The 18,530-nt window shown below is 50.2% G+C and overlaps 2 protein-coding genes across 2 annotated transcripts in view; one reads left to right on the top strand and one right to left on the bottom strand.

Annotated features, from left to right (window-relative positions):
• Positions 1–42: 42 nt before the first annotated feature.
• PBDC1 (polysaccharide biosynthesis domain containing 1) lies at positions 43–765 on the top strand (the record flags this gene model as incomplete). The annotated part of the gene is made up of 4 exons (XM_009884372.1): positions 43–102; positions 201–341; positions 426–537; positions 653–765. Coding segments are annotated over 4 exons (426 nt in total), but the record flags the coding sequence as incomplete, so codon positions are not given.
• Positions 766–2,317: 1,552 nt separating this feature from the next.
• Positions 2,318–18,530, bottom strand: part of XPO7 (exportin 7) — a gene marked incomplete at its 5' end in the record, with an annotated part of 32,950 nt that continues 16,737 nt past the window's right edge. The window contains 17 exons of the mRNA XM_009884350.1: positions 2,318–2,781; positions 2,976–3,103; positions 3,433–3,531; positions 5,198–5,358; positions 5,700–5,838; positions 7,016–7,230; positions 7,793–7,875; positions 8,999–9,106; positions 9,823–9,911; positions 10,386–10,492; positions 10,954–11,062; positions 12,236–12,299; positions 12,837–12,917; positions 14,014–14,087; positions 15,076–15,211; positions 16,542–16,647; positions 18,145–18,338. Coding sequence (XP_009882652.1) covers positions 2,688–2,781; positions 2,976–3,103; positions 3,433–3,531; positions 5,198–5,358; positions 5,700–5,838; positions 7,016–7,230; positions 7,793–7,875; positions 8,999–9,106; positions 9,823–9,911; positions 10,386–10,492; positions 10,954–11,062; positions 12,236–12,299; positions 12,837–12,917; positions 14,014–14,087; positions 15,076–15,211; positions 16,542–16,647; positions 18,145–18,338 — 1,987 coding nt within the window. The remainder of the gene's footprint in view (positions 2,782–2,975; positions 3,104–3,432; positions 3,532–5,197; positions 5,359–5,699; positions 5,839–7,015; positions 7,231–7,792; positions 7,876–8,998; positions 9,107–9,822; positions 9,912–10,385; positions 10,493–10,953; positions 11,063–12,235; positions 12,300–12,836; positions 12,918–14,013; positions 14,088–15,075; positions 15,212–16,541; positions 16,648–18,144; positions 18,339–18,530) is intronic.

Raw genomic sequence — 18,530 nt, 5'->3', positions numbered from 1 at the left:
CGGGATGCACTGCCCTGCATGACCCCGCTCCTGCCTCCGCAGCCCCGCGTGGAGCTGGCCTGGGCCATGAAGGCACACCAGCACGCCCAGGTCTACTTCAACGTAAGTCCTGGGGAGGGGGGTGTGTGTCACGACGACGACGGGGCTCACGGGGACGTGGCGGGGGAGGTCACGGTTAATTCTTCAGTCGTCCTGTGTAGCTCATCTCCTCCGTCGACCCCAAGTTTCTGAACCTCACCAAAGTCGACGATCAGATCTACAGCGAGTTCAGGAGGACCTTCAGGGATCTTAAAATCGACGTGTTGGACCCAGAAGAGCTCAAATCGGAGCCTGCCAAGGAGGTAGGTGGGCAGCAGGAGGGGACACACACACGAATTTTGCCCTCTCTCGCCGGGCTCCAGGGATGCGGCTGCTTCTCTCCCCAGAAATGGCGCCCGTTCTGCCTGCGGTTCGAGGGGGTGGTGGAGGACTTCAACTACGGCACCCTGCTCCGCCTGGACTGCCGCAAAGACTACACCGAGGAGAACACCATCTTCGGTGAGTGAGGACCGGCACGGCACGGAGCCAGCACCCTCCCCGCGAGGAAAAGGGAAAGGCTGAACCCACGGATCTGTGGGTTTAAGTTTTTCCTCTCTTCTCTTTTTTTTTTTAGCCACCAGGATCCAGTTTTTCGCCATCGAAATCGCTCGGAACAGAGAGGGCTGTAACAGCGTCGTCTACAGCAGTGCCAGGGAGTCGGCGGGCGAGGAGGCGGCGTCGGGGTGAGGATGGGGACGAGGAGGGGCACAAAGCCCCCGGTCCCCGCTGCTGGTCCCTGCCCGGGCAGGGGGAGAGCGAGCTGGGCTGTTCCTGCTCCTCCAAGTTCAGCCTCCATTTACAAACTGTAAATAAATGTTTTGGAAAAAAAAAAACAAACCAAAAAAAAACCCCGAAAATAATCCCTTGTGCTGTGGGTGTTGAATGGGTTGTTCCCTAGAACCAAAACGCCGCGAATATTGCTGAATCCACTTCGATTTTGGCTAGACCTTTGCCTGGGGTAGACCCCCTGCCAGGGTACGATCTACCCACACAAATCAAATACTCTCTGTTTTGACCCCCCCCCCCTTCATTTGGGGAAACTCCCCCCGGCGCGGCGCGTGCAGGGGGGGGCTCGGGGCGCAGGCGATGCCCAGGCAGACACGGCTCAGTAGAAACCATTGAAGTTTTATTTGCAGTCACAATGCTTACACTGTATGCAGCAAACACCCTTACAAGTCAACCAGCAATCTGCTCACGCGAAAAAAAGGACCCAACACACAATCGCCAGAGGAAAGAAAACAAAAAAAAAAAAAAAAAAAAAAAAGAGAGAGAGGAAAATAAAATAAAATTAAGAGTAGGTGGTGTCTGGGAAGAGAAACTGAAGCCCTAAGGACCGAGTGTCTGTGGGTAGAGCTGAGCAAGAGGATGCACACGACTAGCAGCAACAATAGTGGAAAAAGTACAAGGCAAACAGGTTCCCTCCCCCATCAGCTTTCCTCTGAAAGTCAATTTTATATCCAAAACATTTATTATGGTGACTTAGGGAAAAAAAAAAACCAAAAAAAACCCACCAACCAAAACCAAACCCAACGGAATCATTTAAAAGGGGGTGTTAAATACTTCATGCGAGGCAAACCTTGTTATTAAGAACCCTCCGAGGCGGCAGGTTGGCGCTGCCGGATCGGTCCCAGCACAGGCGCGCGCTGCTGCGAGCTCCGGGTAGAGGCGGGGGGGAAAAAAAAAAAAAAAACCCAACAGAAAAGGAGAAGGCAGAGTGAGGAGAGTGCCGCTGGGCAGGGGGGGTCCGGAGGGAGAGGGAGGGAGAGGGCCCTGCGAGAAGCGGGTTGACGAGGGGACAGGGGAGAGCGCCTACTGCTACACCGGGGGACAGGAGAGACACCCACGAGCAAGCACGAATGAAAAGATCACGCGGCATGGCTTAGAGTTCCTAATAACAAGGGCAAGACGGTAACAGGAAGTTGTGATTTCAAGGGGCTTAATAAGAAAAAATATACATTTGGAATTTTACAATGCCTTTTTTTTTGTTGTTGTTTTTTTTTTTTTTTTTGCCTTCTCTCTACGCTTGTCACTAAATATATCTCTGCACTTTCACACACCCACCCCTCGCCCAGTAAAGCTTCAGGCCTGCAGGACACGCTTTCCTCACTCGCATACACAACCCTCACGCCAGCACCGGTGCACCAGGACTCTGTAAAAATTTCAATCACACTTGGTTGTTTGTTTGTTTGTTTTTTTTTTTTTTCCTTTTTTTGTTTTTTTTTGTTGTTTTTTTTTTTTTTTAAACTGAGTCAATATAAACCTTGTTCAAAATGTTATGAAAAAATGTACATGTTTATACAAGGCAGGCTGCAGCAGAGCGCTGGCGTTCCACGCAGACATTCGGGTAGGGAGACGCTGGATTCTTGCACCTGGCTTATGCCCTTCCACCCCCTCCCACGGAAACAGAAGTACCCTGCCCCGGTGAGCTCAACAACCCCTCCTGTTCCCTCCTCCCTCGGGACGTGGAGTACGGCCCAAAGCGAGCGCCGCAATCCAGCCCTGGGGAAGAGCAGGGATTAGAAACGCCCTCTTTTCTTTCCATCGGAAACGGTAACCCCTCTGGGCCAGGCCAAAGGGATGCTGCTCTGTACAGGTGGAGTTGGGAGACGTCAGCTCATCATGTCGTTGCTGTTCACACCGTAGGTGGAGTTCTTCATGGAGTCGTTCACCTCCCGCCTGAACGCCGACAGGTTTTGTGTAAACCTAAGGAAAAGGCAGAGCAGCGTGTCAGAGCAGGGGGTTGCCCGTTCCTCCTGCGTTTTCATCTCCACGAGGACCACGGACCCTCTCGGCTGCGCTTCTGCATTAGGCTGCGGGCTCGGCACGCCCCGGGATGGACCCACAGCACGCCCCAGGACCAGCCCAGCCCCACAGAGGGGGCTCTGGCCCATACCCACCTGTCCCTGTTCTTGGTTAGGAGGTTGCGTTCGATGCCTTCCATGAGGTTCTCAAAGCAGAGGTGCATCGCCTGCTGTTTCTCCGGAGGCTGGCTGTTCACTATACTGTTCCTCAAGTCGGAGAAATACTGGAGGGGGGGAGACAAGAGAAGGACAGGTTAATTTTCAGAGGAATAGCCACCTTGGCTTTGGGACATGCGTAACGGGCTCTCGGGAAGAGGGAGAAAAAGCGTTGCAGCTCTTCAAGTGCCCTTACGAACGAAAGCGAATGGGATTGCTTAGCGCCAAGGCTGCTGCAGGGGAGGGCTGGACACCCTTCCCTCCACACACCATCTCTCCAGTCCCCGTTTCCCAACCACCTGCTCCGACACCGTTCTGCTCCCTTCGACCCGAAGGCTCCAGCCATCATTCAAGCCCAGACAGCTCCTCCAGCTACGACGGGGGGTGGGATGTTTACCTTTTCATTGAGCAGTATCAAGCCAAGCAGAGGCCGAGACATCGACCACTGGTTCCTGCAGTCCTCAAAGATGATGATATTCAGCACTGTTGAAAGCATCTGGAAAAGGGAGAGGGTGAGGTTTGAAACCAGCCCTTCCATCCCTGCTCTCTCCTCACCACGGCACCGTGCAGGCTCAGGAGCAACGATTCACCTTTGATGGTGTTGGAGCCTCAATGCTACAGAGCTCTCAGCACCACAGGGCAAGAGGAGGACCTGGAGCCCCCATGAACCGGTGGAGAACTTCACTGAAGGCACGTGGAGGAGGGTCCTGACACACTCCATCCTGCCGCAAGGCAGCCAGCGGAAGATTGTCTCATCTTCACTTAAACGAGGTAAAACCAAGGGCTTAACTGCAGAGAGCACGTGCTCTGGTGTCCTGGGGAGCTTCCTCTAGCCCACACCAGAGGTGTCTGCGTTCCTCTCCACAGCCTCCTCAGGCTAAAGCCAACACCTAACCTAGCTGGTTTGGAAGATGCAGTTTTTCTTTTTAATCCTCAGGAAACGCAGCTTCTAGCCCCCAAAAAAGCCTGCTTTTCTTTGCATTTGATCTACCAGCAAGGATGGAACAATATTCCCTGCTTTCACGTGGGAGTCACGCTGACACTTTGTCAAGTACGAGGGAGTGAGGTTGGATAACACCATCAGAAATGCACTGAGCAGTGCTGTTCAAAGCAGCACAGCCAGGCGGGAGGCATATAGAAGTGTTTTGCTCTAAGGTACGGATGTCCAGATCCCAACACAGAGCCCTCTGGAGCACCAAAACCTCTGCGAGCGGAGTCATCTGTCATTAAGCGACACAGAGGTACCTAAACCACACGGTACGCGTAGGTATATGCTGAGCTGAGCCTTATCTAAGCCAGGAAAAATCTCAGCTCACTATTGATCCTCTGCAATCGCAGACGCTCCTGACCCAGAGAGAAGACAAATCTCAGCAAGCTCCGCGTTTATCAGAGGTGTTGGGGATGGAGGCAGGAGACAGATGGCAGATGTGCTACCAGCATATAAAACTCGATTTTATATCGAGTTTGTTGTTTATATCGAGTTTATATCGGCCTGCAGAGGCCGTTCCGACGGCAGGCGCGGAGGGTGCCAAGGCAGCACGTACTCCGACAGGCTGCAAGCCCCAACCTTCACGTGGTCCCAACACAAGCGCCACAGCAGAGAGACTGCGCCCGTATCCTGAAGTCTACACAGAACCTTAAGCACGGGGACCCCACGGTGCCTGCTCTGCCGTGAGTCTACATGTCCCGCTGAATTTTTCCAGGGATTTAAACAAACCCTGTTTTTTTGGTTTTTTTTTTAAAGCAGAAGAGTGCACGCTCTCTGGCTGAAGATATGTTTCCTGGCTTCATTTCTATGAACGGCCAGCACTGCCTATAACTGTATTTCTCTTAAAAAAGGAAAAACGCAAAGAAAAGATAAAAGCTCATTTTTGGCTACTTCCTTTCATATCTGAAATGCAAAAATGGAGTTCCTTGCACAGGGAGAGCCACGGCCCTGAAGCATGGCTTTGAATTAGACCTACCATATGATGAATGCGTAGGAGAGATGTAATACTAGCAAAAAATAAATAAATAAATCTTTTTTTTTGCTCTGGAAAAGCCTGGGGCTCTAGAGCAGGGAGCATGCAGCCCCCACATGACATCACGCTAAGAAAATTCAGGGCTTATCGGGGAGTTTACCGTGCCATGCCACAACAAGGCCCTACGCCTTCGGTCTTTACCTGCTGAATCATCTCCGGGTGCTGCTGCATAATGTGCAGGAACCGGTCGCTCTCCTGGGTCAGAGGTGTGGTCCTCTTCTTGGTGCTGCGAGAGAGTTGCTTGAAGAGATAGGTGACGATGTGGTCCAAACAGGAGCAGCAGCCTGTGCAAACCATGGTGTCTGCAGGAAAGGGGAAAGGGGAGATATTGGGGCACCGCCAGCATTTCCCTTGTTCAGATGCACCCGGAGAGGCTCCCAGGGAAACACCACCATTTATCTGGGTCCTTTTAGGGACTTTGTGAGCAAGAACCACCTAACCCTAAACAGGCCAGCAATTTCCTCATTGATACATTCTCTATTTCTAATGTTCCAGCTTTAACAGAGCTGAAACTCCTCCACCCATTCACATGGTACGTCTTAGCTTGTTAGCCTGAAATACTACGCGTTAAAAGCTACCAAAAAATCTTTCCCCGCTCCCAAATCAAAGCCCTAAGAGCGCAACAGAGAACAGAAGCAGTTACCTAGTGCAGTGAGGCCTTCGGAAATGGAAGAGAGAATATACATGATTACATGAGGCTCCAGACTGGCTATAAAGTTCATGTGGTCCTGGGTAAGAACTTCCAGCAAGGAATAGTATGACTGGCTGAGCTTGGGATAATCCTGCAGAGAAAGGAAGAGAAAAAGACTTTCAAGGCCTCGTGGCTAGCCTGTAACCATCAGTTAAGGCTTTCTGCTAGACCCAACCCATTCATTAATCACCTGAAAACTGCTTACCGAATCTCCTGGAAAGAGAACAAACCAACCTCTCTCTCAGCATAACTCATGGGCCAACATATTTTCCACCCTTCTCCCCCACCAAAAAAGCCTTCCAAACAGGCTCTGGCAACAACGGTCCAGCAGGTTCCCAACCCTGTTTTATCAAAACATCTTTCCCTGCTGCTTCGCTCTTTTCTAAATGAGGAGCGTTGGCTGATGAATGCCAGTGCTGGCGATGCAGAGATAGGACCGGCTCTCCAGGTGTCCACGCAGAGTGCCAGATCACATAAAAATCAACATGCGCCGTGCTGGGCTCAGCAACACGCACTGTAGTCAGTGCCACAGACCTCTCCGCGGCCCCCAGACTCCGGGAGACTCCGCTGGGAGTCCTGCAAAGTTGCCCCATCTCAAGAGTTGCATTTCAGCTGCACGTCTCAAGAGTTTGGCCCCCGGTATATTAAATCAAGAACGTGCTGAATGCAGCTCAGAGATGGCAACAGCTTCTTTCAGGTCCTGCTATGGTAATACGACAGAGAAGACTTGGGAGGAATATACGCTGCCCTCTCTCCTCGATATTTTGCCAAGCAGGACTGCGCTGGTAGGGTCCCAAAGCTCTGCCGCATAATGGATTTCTGTATATGAGGTCTGGATAGGAGCAAGACGCCGTAGGTGAATGTCTTCAGTAAGGAGGTCGCACTGTAATTGCTGATGCATCAAGATCTCTGCCCACAGGCAATACAGGGAAGAACAATCCTTTACTCACAGGAAGTGTTTTTCGGAGAGAGGGGGAATTATTTTGGTAATTGCTCTGCTGAGACTTGGAGCGTACCCCGCCGCAGAGCTGAGTAGCAGGGCTGCCCAGCAGGCCCTTGGGTGCTGGGCTTACAGCCTTCACGCAGGACCTGCCGCTGCACGTTCCAGCAGCTGTAATTTCCTACCGGTCTGTGCCTATAGCTGGGGTTCCAGGAAGTGGCACAAGTCCATTTGTCTCTGTGATTAAAGTATTCCTTTACTGTATAATCTTCCAACCCTGTCTTCCCTAGCCGTGTGTTTACACTGCTAATCACAGGTGTCAGCTTACCAGAAGGTCACTGTGAGGGATGGAAAGCAGAAGCTTGATAAAAGTTTGCAAGGCATTGTCCAGTGCATCATCCCCGTAGAGACGGAAGACCCCAAAGTTGACGTAGCTCCCGCTCAGTGCAGCCTTCAGCATAGAGAAGCAGATGGAAATCCCCTTGAGCTTCAAGGCATAGACTTGATCCTTTGGGACCTCCCCAAGCGTTAGGATACGATTTCCTGCGTGAGCACAGAGGCGGACTCAGTATTTCAGCAACCACATCCAAACCTGTTCTCCCCCAGAGCGCAGGAAAAACAATAAGGAGTGACTGAGAAGTCAGCCACAAGCACCAAAGACTGACTCCCCAGCTGAAGGGTAAGGAACCCATTACAAGTTAAAAGTGTGGCTCTACTAGGAAACACGGGAGAATACGGCTGCATGTAATTTTGCAGTGGAAACAGGACAGCATAAGGGCAAGATTGCTCTCCACTGGCTTCCCAGGGTTTGCCCGTGTCACCTTGCGCGCTCACAAGGGGCTCAGCTGGGTTTCGGCTCCTTGCTATCGTTTCCTTCCTCATTTGCATGGCAAACACCCTGCCCCTTCTGCTTGCCTGCCTACCCAGCACTTCAAGCAGAAGCATCTCTCTGTATCTAAGCGTGCATTCAGCAAGCGATTTGGCACTGCTTCCCAGCCTGGGCTCGCTCTCCGAGCTGGCAAGTGCCCCAGCCCTCACTCCCCAAGCAAGCGGAGGAGTCAAGGGCAGACCCAGGCTGCCCGGATCCCACCTGCTGGATACTCACCATACGTAGTTATCATTTTACTCGTTTCTCGGAAGGGCAGGATGCCATTCGGTGAGGACACGTCAAACTGCAGCCGTTGGGATCTAACAGAAAGAGAGGGAATAAACTGGAGCTCGGACATACCTGGGAGTAAAAACAAAGCTAACGCTCCAGCATCTCCTCGCGCTGCTGTCTACCGGGGCATCCTCCTCCCAGGGCTGCTCCCAGAGCTCAACAAAATGCCCTGATCTGGTGGAGAAAACTGCTGTTCATTACCAAAGCCTGACAGGACACAGCCACTTAGGGACAGAAGAGCTCTGCTGTCAGAGAAGAAAGGGCCTATATTCCGCAGACGTTAGGAATATTACAAGATCGAGGGTGGAAATCCTGTCTTGGCAATAGTCACTAGGCTACTGTACACAAACACAGCAAACATCTTGGAAGCAGCATTGTAGGGCAGGCTGACTAGCTCCTATTCATAACACCACCAAGAATTCAGAGCTTGGCATTTTTTCCCCTACAGTGAATAGATCTTACAATTGAAGTGCAGCGAGTTGTCCAGTTCACCTCCGCAATAAATGAGTGGACGTATTCCAGGAAGGATTGTCCTACTGCAAAGATGCTGCTCGGATGTGGCAAAGAGTCCGACCGAACGGCGAGTCAACTCTCAAATGACTGTGCCTGAACCTCGTGTCCCTTCCCCTCGGCTGTAACAACGGTCCCTTCCTACAGGGCTGCGTTCAGCTGGCTGTAAGCCAGAGCAACATCTTGGCAACCTTCCACTGCCAGATTAGACAGCTTCTGAATTATCTGAATAGCGTCAGAGGTACCTCTCTGCTGGCAAAAAGAGCTGATGTTCTAAAGCAAAAAGTTGTCATCTGGCTGCCAGATAGAACAACGCTCATTTTAAACACAGGTTTTAAAAATTAACGTGAGTTGCCTGCCTCCATCTTACAGTGCTGTCCTTGAAAACAGACGCTGAACAAATTCAATGTTTATTGATCGTGTCTCTTGGTTTGACTCAGTCATGACACGACTGATATCTGAACTGTTAGATTTTCTTCCCTACTGAAACAATGCCAGTTTCCCCTCTGTCCCCTTGGCAGCCTTTATAGCATAAATAGACCGAAGCAGAGAAAACACAACTGGACACCACCACCCACACAAAGACGGAAGCTGCAAACAGGCACAAATTCCTGCCAGTTTTCAGCTGCTGGAGGTTCATACCTGTTATGTACCAACTCAGCCATCAGTTTGAGGACAGGTGTAGTGCAGGCTGGGTCATGGTACCAGAGTTCAATCGCCCGCTGTAGGATTGGCATGTAGGATGGGTAGCTGCAAGGTGAAAGCTAAGGAACTTTGTCGCTTTGCACGAAGAGAAAAGGTCACAACTTCTACCCAAAAGGTGTATTTTGTGTACTGCACTCAAACCCTGCAAAGGAGCTTAATTAACAGAGATGCTGGGGTCTGCTTTATCACAGGAGAAAAAAATAATAATAAAAAAAAATCTTAAGTCCGTTGAAGGAGTTGCGTATACACTTCTTACACTAGGAGAAAGCAGAACCAAAAAGGTTTTGAATGAGAGGGACGGCAGATACAAAGATCCGTCACTGCAACAGAGAGCTGACCTTCACCAGCCAAAGAGAAACCCAGAGCCCAGACACGGTGCTCTTTGCGCAGCTATGCTCTCACCGAGAGGACAAAGATACCAACTGCTGTTGGCTTCAGTGAGCGAGAGGAAAGCTTTTGTTGCTGCTGAGACACAAGCATCCCATTAAAGGCCTTTGTGCTTTACAGGTCAAATCTCTTCGGGTCCAATCAGAAAAAACCCCAACAGTTCAGTTTTGAGCAGATTTCTAGGTTGATTTGGTTGCAGACAGACCAAGTAAAATCTATTTCAGGGCTTAGAGACAGGACACCGAGTACTATAAAAGCCAAGAGAAAGCCCAGTCAGGATTTAGCAGGGAAAATAGGCCATTTGGATGCAGTCAGCCAGAGTCCTCCCCTCTGACAGACGGGGTGACTCAAGGTTTAGGGCAACAGAAGGATACATCCACTCAAACAGCATCATGAAGCTGGTCTTGGCATTGAAGGCAAAGGCTATTCCCCTCAAGTCTCTCACCAAACCAACCAAAGTTCTCTGTATTGCAAAAGAAGAGATATGTTAAAACACAACACCCTCCCTGGCTCCACCAGCCCCGAGCCGCTTCCCGTCCTCCCATCCCAACAGCAATACGGCCTTTCTCTGCTGGATGCCCACCCCTGGTTAGACAGTCCTTCCTTTTCAGTGCCAGAAGTCCTCTTTAATTGGTGCCAGTGCAGTGGCTGGGTATTTCATTGCCAGAAGAAGGAAAGCTAGCAGATGAGGCTCACTGCTTCAACTGGGACCTACACCTAGACCCCCAGGGATACAAGGCACACCACTGCTTCCCCATACACCGAAAGACAAGCACCTATCACTCCAGCATCTATTTGTCTCATTCAGAGGGCAGAATGGCTCTCCCTCTGCAGGAGTTGCTTGTCCTCTCCTGTCTGTCTGAACCGAAAATGTCAAAGCCCCTAAGCGAAAGAGCAGGGAGAGCGCGCATAATAGGGAAGGCGCTGCCCAACTTACTTTTGCCTCTTGTTCATTGAAAGTATTTGTGCTGAACATCTGTGCCACAGTCTCAAAGGCAGCTGTGAGGGGAAGCATGAACTGCTCGTACTGATCTTCATCTTCCCCTGAAAGAAAAAAAAGAAATCAGGAGGAAATAGATTGCACATCCCTGCAGTACCGCCCGTGCTAGACACTCAGACATTGCTCTCCCACGGAGCTAGAGGCAGAGAGACCACAGGTTTCCAGACAGGTGATCTATCACTGCCAATATCTAACTTAAGAGAAAAGACACAGAACAAACCCTGCCACCTCAGGAAAACATTTGGAATGTTATGAAGGCAAAATTTAGCCCCAGCCTGGGTGCTGTGCACCTCTGGACTGCCTGCACCCAGCGACACGGCATCAAACCACTCCTGAGCTTCTTTCCCCTCCTTTTTCTGATCCCATTTGGCTTCTCCCATTCCAGCATCCTTTCCTGCAGGAGCTTACAGCTCCCTAAACAGCAGGGCGTAGCCTACTGCGCAGCCCAGCATCCAAACCACAAAGTCACCATTTTGCTCTGGTTCCCAGGAAGAGATCCGAGTACCTAAATCCACCATGAGAAGACGCCCAAGTGCAGTGTAGAACGTAGTCCGACATCTCATGTCAGTCAGGTTGGACTGATTGTTAATGCCCAGGAAGGAAAAGTGCTCACTCTGCAAAGGGAAGAGAAGAGACGAGTTAAAGGGGAACCACCACCTTGCATGAGGATCCCTCATTCCCCTGTCTAATCCTCAACCCATGCAAGGATGAGAAGCAGTGAGCCGCGCAGTTATCTTGCCAACTAACCGCTTCTCATCTGCCAGCCATCTCGGAGAACAGGCCACCAGAGGGCAACAGGCACCGCGCATGCACACCCCGGAGCAGCGTCCTACCTGCCGGCAAAGATACCGGCGATCATCTTTCATCTTGGAATTCCCCAGGACCAGGTGAACAAGGAAGTCTTGCTTTGCCTTCGGAGCAAAGCAGCAATTTGCGCCCCCTTACTCATGGGGATCCTTCGGGCAATAAGGTTGCTAAAAACCAGCCCTCTGCAGACAGGTCCCCAGTTACTCTGCCCACGTGCTCCACAGAAACAGTAGCCCCGGACAATGCAGTTTGAATGCAGCTTCTGGGCCAAACACAGGACGTGGGACTGCCTGCAAAACAGTCCCTAGCACAAGGAATACAGCGCTTCGTTCAACCAGTCAACGAAGAACTTCTGGATGTGGTGCTGGGAGTCCTACTGCTACAGCATCGCAGCGCTAAATGACCGCGTGCCGCCAGGGGCAAGTCAGAAATCTGATACTGTGCTGCTGGCTTCTAGTTGCTGATTCTAACATTTCGGATTTCAAGTCAGCATCCCAGACCCGCACAGGGAGTACCGGACCAGTAATGACCGAGGAATAAGACTGCTATCCTGTCCACTGCAAGCGACGGCACTTCTTCCAAATCAGCACTTTTAGAGTGAAAGCCGAGGCACCAAAATGCTGATATATTTTGCATTAAAGTGCAGAAACAGTGCTCACTGCTGTCTGCCTGCATGCGCAGCAGTACCAGCTCTCTCCCACATTTCTCTCTGGAGACGGCTGTCTTTCAGGGGAGAGTAAAGCGACCCCCATATTAACCCTTCAGGGATGAAAGGTACGACATAATTACAGCCCCTCAAAACTGAAGGACAGGCTTTGAACAGAGAGAGATGGAACACAGAGGCTCATCTGGTACCATCTGGGAGACAGGTAAACTTCAAAAGCGTGTCCAGGTGTTAAAAACCAGGGGATTACCTCAGCTGCACAAAAGGCAGACGGGAGTTTGCTGCGAGACGAAAGGCAGAAGGTGAAAGGACTTACCGTGTGATTGTTCAGCATGAACTGTACGGCGCTCAGTTTCACCAGCTTTCTAACGCTACTGTATGTAAAGGGGGTGTTAAGGAAGCAGCAGAGTCAGCAGAAAACTTCTTGCAATGCTTGCAAAGCACTTTCCAGGGCAAAACTGGAAGGGGACTTAGGTCTATATTATTCAATATGTTCTAGTCTCTCTTCCATTTGTTTCAGGAGCAACCAAGTTGCATACATCTCCGCCGTAGAGACCTGTGGTCACCATTTTTATTTACTCTGTCAGGAAGAGCAAGTAGATGACCATAAGACAGACTGTGACTGTAAACAAATTAACTGCAGATGGTAAGCTACAAAGCAATTATGATCCAAAATAATAACTCCCCTACAACATTATGGCCAGCAAAAGCTGCTATTGTACTACAGCAATTCAACAGCTAGGTAAGACGTTCACCAAGCACTCGTACTCTGCTCTTCTCACTACCCCAAAGGTGAAGCAGTTCAGAAGGCTGTTACACGCAGAACGCTCCTGTTCCAGCCGAGCATCTGGGTCGCTCTTCCCCCATCCTGAGGTTAAAGCGTCCTGTGCACCCAACAGCTCTTCTGAAAAGGATATCCAATGGAGAGGTCATTGAGCAGCTGCAGCGTCTTGGAGGTGATAGGCTCGCATCGACCCCAGTACTTCAAGTTGGTGATGCTAGGGAAGAGGACAACAAGGATGGATCAGAGGGCTTTGCTCCGCTTTCCCCTTTGCTGTGCGGCGGATTCTTACAGTTCAAAAGTCGCCCAACATCATCATCATCAGCTCCACCCTCCACCGAAACCACAGACATCACAAGCCACAAAATATTGGTATAAAATTACTGTACTTACATTTGGTTGACTAGAAAATTATCCTTCAGATAATCTTCACTACTTGGGTCCCAAGCTACACTGGCCCATACCCAGGCCCTTGGAATTCTGTGGCACTCCAGGGCTGGTTTCTGCAGCAAGGGTAAGAGAATTCTGCGGCAGTGACTACATGCAGACGTATGCAATTCTGCACCTGCACCATCCACTGTCAGCTGCAGAATTCTAGTAGCCCTTGCTTCTTCCAGGAGAGCCGTTTCACCCCTTGGGGATGACGCGCAGCTGGGGCGCGTGAGGGTAGGCATGGCCCCATGCACGTAAAGATGGGGGCGATGCTAAAGAAGTGGAGGGGGAGCTAGCGGCTGCACATCGCCAGGCGCGCGGCACTGGGCGTCAGCACTGGAGCTACTGAATTGGTTCAAAATGCTAACAGAGGCTGCCAAAGGCATGCCAAAAAGCCAGTCGACAGGTTTCGTCCAGAGGAGAGCTGCCAAGGAACGGGCCGAATAGGGTGCCTACCAGAGCGGAAGAATTTTAAGAAAAGAATTTGCGCTACTCTGGTACTGAACAGCACAATTTGCAAAGAAAACCTCGGAAGGAGCAGTCCCCTCCCCATAGAGCTTTCGTGGCTGGTGATTGCCAATAGTCAAGTGATAGGGCATGAGCGGTTGAGGCTGTCCCCTCTCTGACTCTGGTTTTACTAAGCAGGCACTGGAAAGAGAATCCATTATCTTGGTGTACGGCTTATTTTTGTGGCTCCACGGTGGATAAATCAATCCTGGATATTGCGCGTGACTTAAGCCCTGATAAAAGCCTGTAATTCTCTCGAGTAGCCAGATGTTACTAGTTTTAGACTGAACAGCACTCCCTCATATTCCAGTTTTGCTGGTTACACCTTCAAATAAACCCTGGAATCTCTGATGCCGGCAAGCAGGAACACTTACATTTTTCCTATGAAGACGCTCAGGACCATAGTCTCATCATTCAACCCCAGGACCTCTGAGAGACGGCGGTACAGCTGGAGGAGAAAAAATAACACCAATTTAAAAGCTGTCAACAAAACAAGTAATGATCAAGGATTATCTGTTGTTCACTTGCTCTCCTTTTGTGCACACGTGCCTGGGAGCGTGTATGCTCTGGGCTTTCCCAGATCAGTCAAACAATGCACAGAGATGCTTGCGATCTGATCCAGATCAATACTTGCCCTAATCACTGCCACCTCTTCTCTATCGCTAGTTATAGCAAGCTCAGATACTGTACACAGAAGACGGGCGCTTGCTTTTCCCAGGGAAAGGGGACGTAACAACCGTGCTCCTCCACCTGCATCCACACAGAGTAGCTTAGTGAATGTGTCTGGAACTCTAAGCCCCCTGTCACATCACTGCTCCAAAGTCTCTGGGATGGGGAAGGAAGGGCATACATTACTGGAAAGGAAGAGAACCTAATTCTGGAGTGACGATGTTCCCATTCTTTATGTGCTGTTGTTTTTTGTTGGTTTGTGTTTTTTTTTTTTAAAGGTATTTTGCATCTCTAAAGATGCACCAAGGCATTCAAAGTCCAGTACGTCCACAATTGCCTTGTGATGAAGAGAATGGATGTTTATCTTCCCTTTAGAGCCGAGGAAGCAAGACTCGGGTGCTAAGCTCAGGCTCCTCACGCGTGTTTGAGGTGGTGCGACTCACACTTTCACAGCACTATAGGCTTAAGGGACTCATCTGAAGTCACAGCAGAAACCTGGCAGGTAACAAAACTGAACCCAGGTCTCAAGTTCCAGGCGGTCATAGTCACTGGCTCCTTCCTGACACACGCAGAACGGTATTTCTAGAACACCTCAGGGTTTGCAATATTAACATGGGACGTGTATCTAGAAAACACAGCAGACGCGCCTCAAATATTTTCAGCTATGAAGAAGAGAAAACAAGTAATGCCACTTGCTTTCATTTAAAAAGGGAAGCTACTACTGGACTTCGTATCACCAAAGAGACACAGCCAAAGGGACTGATTACCTTGGAAGACTTCTGCACCTGATCTCCAATATAGATCTTCCGGAACTGCTCAAAGAAGCTCAGCATGGCAAGCTCCAGCTTCTCATTCCCAGCCTGCGCCAGGCGAGAGTCTGTCAGGTTCATCAGCTGCAGCACTCTGCAGAGAGGTGGGAAAAACACACCTTGTTGATGGACACTGGGAGAAACGAGGGATTTCTGGCACGTGGTGGCGTTTCCAGGCTGCGTGCAACAGGATTTTTTACTTTCTGTGGGCATTGCCATTTTGGGTCAAGAACTGACAAAACTGATAACAAAACACTGACTACGGCACATCCCTCTTCTGTGCAGGGCTATTATAAGGCTTCTATATCCCTTTTAACAGGGATGCAAGGCCTTGGTTTTAATTTGCTGCAGAAATGAGTTTTGGGTGCTTTAGCACGCTTACCCAGCGACTGGTCCATCATGTTCTCAAACCCACCTGCGAAACCACTACCTGCTCCCCTGACAAAAGCCAGACTCTAAATGACACTCCCGGTGACGTTTAGCTTTTGTCGGGAGCCCTGCGGAACCAACGCTGTCACCGGTGCACGGGCTCAATGAGCCGACCTCGCTGGCGAGGAAGGAGCGGAGGGATTTTTAGGGTAAGTAACACACATGCAGCAAAAGCAACGATACTCTTTTTGGCAAGTGTCACAAAACACAGAACGGGAACGAAGATAAAATGTAAATAGACTTCTGTGAATATCTACCATATACGCTGGCACTAAAGGCAGCTGAAATATATACAGGGTCTCACCCTTTCCTTTTCAGTAACTCATCAGCTACACGGGAAGGGAGTGCGTGGTGTTATCTACGGGCTCAGCTGCAGGCCAGCTTCCATACATTCACAGTATAGCTCATTTACTGCCTTAGCTTCCAAGCAGAGTAATTAGGCGCTGGAGCACAAAGCGTTCAGTGTGACTCAAGGTTGTCCATGAGTAGTAAGCTACGTGTTCTCACATCCATCAAATAAAGCTTGCACTGGAGAGGATTTATAATCCCCCAAATCCAGCGCGTGTTATAAGTATAAAAAGACAGGATGAAGTTTTAACGGTTGTAGAAGACCTGCAATATTCATGGTGTATTTATAGACAAAACCCACTTTGGCGTATTAACTAGGAAAAAGACTCTTCCCCCCACCCCGGGAAAGAACCATCATGCATTTAGTTCTAGCCCAATGCATGCATTTAAGCCCAGTATAATTCCCCTCTTACATGCTCTTCCCCTCTCATTCTCTTTCTTATAACCCAAGATTTCCCAATTTAGCCAAGCCACAGCAGAAGTTTGCTGACTGGCTCTAGCCAGTGCCGCCAATCTCTTCTTTCAGGATGGCCAATTCCACACGGTTTTCGGTGAAAAGAGGGGAAGAACATGGTGGCAGCTTCACAATAGCAATTCTTTTGTTGACTTCAAGAGCGGCGCAGCTTGAAAACAGTCAGCATCCCTACCGACAAACCAACTCGCCATCCATCGCATCCTGCTCATCCGTGCTGGCGAACGAGACCCTACCACCAATCACTGCCCCGATAATATAGACGAGCCACGTCAGGCGCCCTGAAACCAACAGAGGACATCAGAACCAAGCACATCACACATTACATGGAGGAAGCTGAGGAGATTTGCATTTCATATTGGCAAAGAGAGGATTCACAACGAATACCTTTTTGCTTTAGTGCCCACCTATACCAAAATGACTCAATTTTCCACTTGCAGGAGAACAGGCACGACTTTAGTAGAAAAAAAATAAGAATGCCAGGTCTGCCTGGAAGATTTTCATTAATTAAAGCTGTTCCACTGCAGAATGCCACTTTCTTGTAAAACTGTATTCTGTGTATTTAAAACATGTGCAGATGCCAGCAGGCAGCATTTATTCTTTCAAAGTACATGTGGCTGGTGGAGAAGTCAACATCATATGGAGTTTTGCCCACACAAAAAAGCGTACTGTGTTAGATCAGACATTACTGGTTCCGAAGGAATAGTTTCCAAACTTCCGCTGATGCGCCCAACTCCTCCACGAAAGGGGAAGCCAGCTATGTTATTAGAGAGGGGCATAACACAGCTATACCTGGACCTCCAAAGGAGCTGCTTCTTTCTGGCCAGTGTTAAGCAATTCCTAAACGAACCAGCTGTGCAAGTACAAAACCTCCACGCCGAACCCACCCAGTGCTGCGGGACAGACACCGTCCTTCAGGCAGTGGCACCAGCTGAAAACCCCACTCCCAGTTACTCATTAGCAACCACCAGCTGGAGGTTTCTGCCACATAACCAGCAGGGAGGTTCAAATGAGCACTCCATATCCTACCTCAGACAAAAGAGGGATGGGGCAGGCAGGGCTGATCACCTGTGGACGGGGGAAACATCCTCATAACTTGTCTCTGAAAGACTGGGCAAGGAGATGCACTAAATTTCCCCCAAAAAGGAATGGAGTCAGTTGTAGGAAAGCAGTGTCTTCAGCCAGCGCTGCCGTGTGCGTTGGGAGTGTCTGTCCACAGCCAAAAATATTCGACACCATATGGGCACCTCCCCACGGCAATGTTTCTGAGATCTGCCTCCCCATTTAGGACAGGCTGGGAGAGTTGGGGGGGTTCAGCCTGGAGAAGAGAAGACTCCAGGGAGACCTTAGAGCCCCTTCCAGTGCCTAAAGGGGCTCCGGGAGAGCTGGGGAGGGACTCTGGATCAGGGAGGGGAGCCATGGGATGAAGGGGAATGGTTTTACACTGAAAGAGGGGAGATTGAGATGAGATATGAGGAAGAACTTCTTGGCTGTGCGGGTGGTGATCCCCTGGGGCAGGTTGCCCCGAGAAGCTGTGGCTGCCCCATGCCTCGAGGTGTTCAAGGCCAGGTTGGACGGGGCTTGGAGCAACCTGGGCTGGGGGCAGGGGGCCCTGCCCAGGGCAGGGGGTAGAACGAGATGCTCTTCAAGGTCCCTTCCAACCCAAACCATTCTATGATTTATGGATTTCACCAGGAATGCGGGCTTCTGAAATGGTACTTTTGAGAACGGGCAACCTACTGCAAGCTTGCAGGCCGCGGTTCTCCAAACACGCTCACCTTCCTGTACAGCAACGTCCATGGGGCTGGCGGTGGCACTCTGCAGCAGCTCCTGGTAGGACTGGGCTGACTGGTCAAAGAGCTGCACAAGCAGAGCACAGGTCTTCTCATACTCGCACCGGCCAATGGTGGATAGCTGATCTAGCTGCTGTTGCACCAGGCCAGTATCATCCAGTGGGTCCTCCAAACCATCCCTAAGCAGCAAGAAAACAGATTAGGAAAGGACTTAAAAAGCAGAGATAGCCTAACCCATAACATAAGCTTATTTCTATCAGTAGAGGATGCTTTCCCAGGCATACAGCGATTCCAATGACTAAAGTCTCTGCCTCTACTATTTGTCACGATGGAGAGCTACACAGACCGACGTAATCATCTGATTGTTACTG

The sequence above is a fragment of the Charadrius vociferus genome, unplaced genomic scaffold (assembly GCF_000708025.1).
Source record: "Charadrius vociferus isolate BGI_N301 unplaced genomic scaffold, ASM70802v2 scaffold1044, whole genome shotgun sequence".
Classification (NCBI taxonomy): domain Eukaryota; kingdom Metazoa; phylum Chordata; class Aves; order Charadriiformes; family Charadriidae; genus Charadrius; species Charadrius vociferus.
The sequence above is the reverse complement of the archived record's forward strand: the minus strand, read 5'-3'. Positions and strand labels throughout refer to the sequence as shown.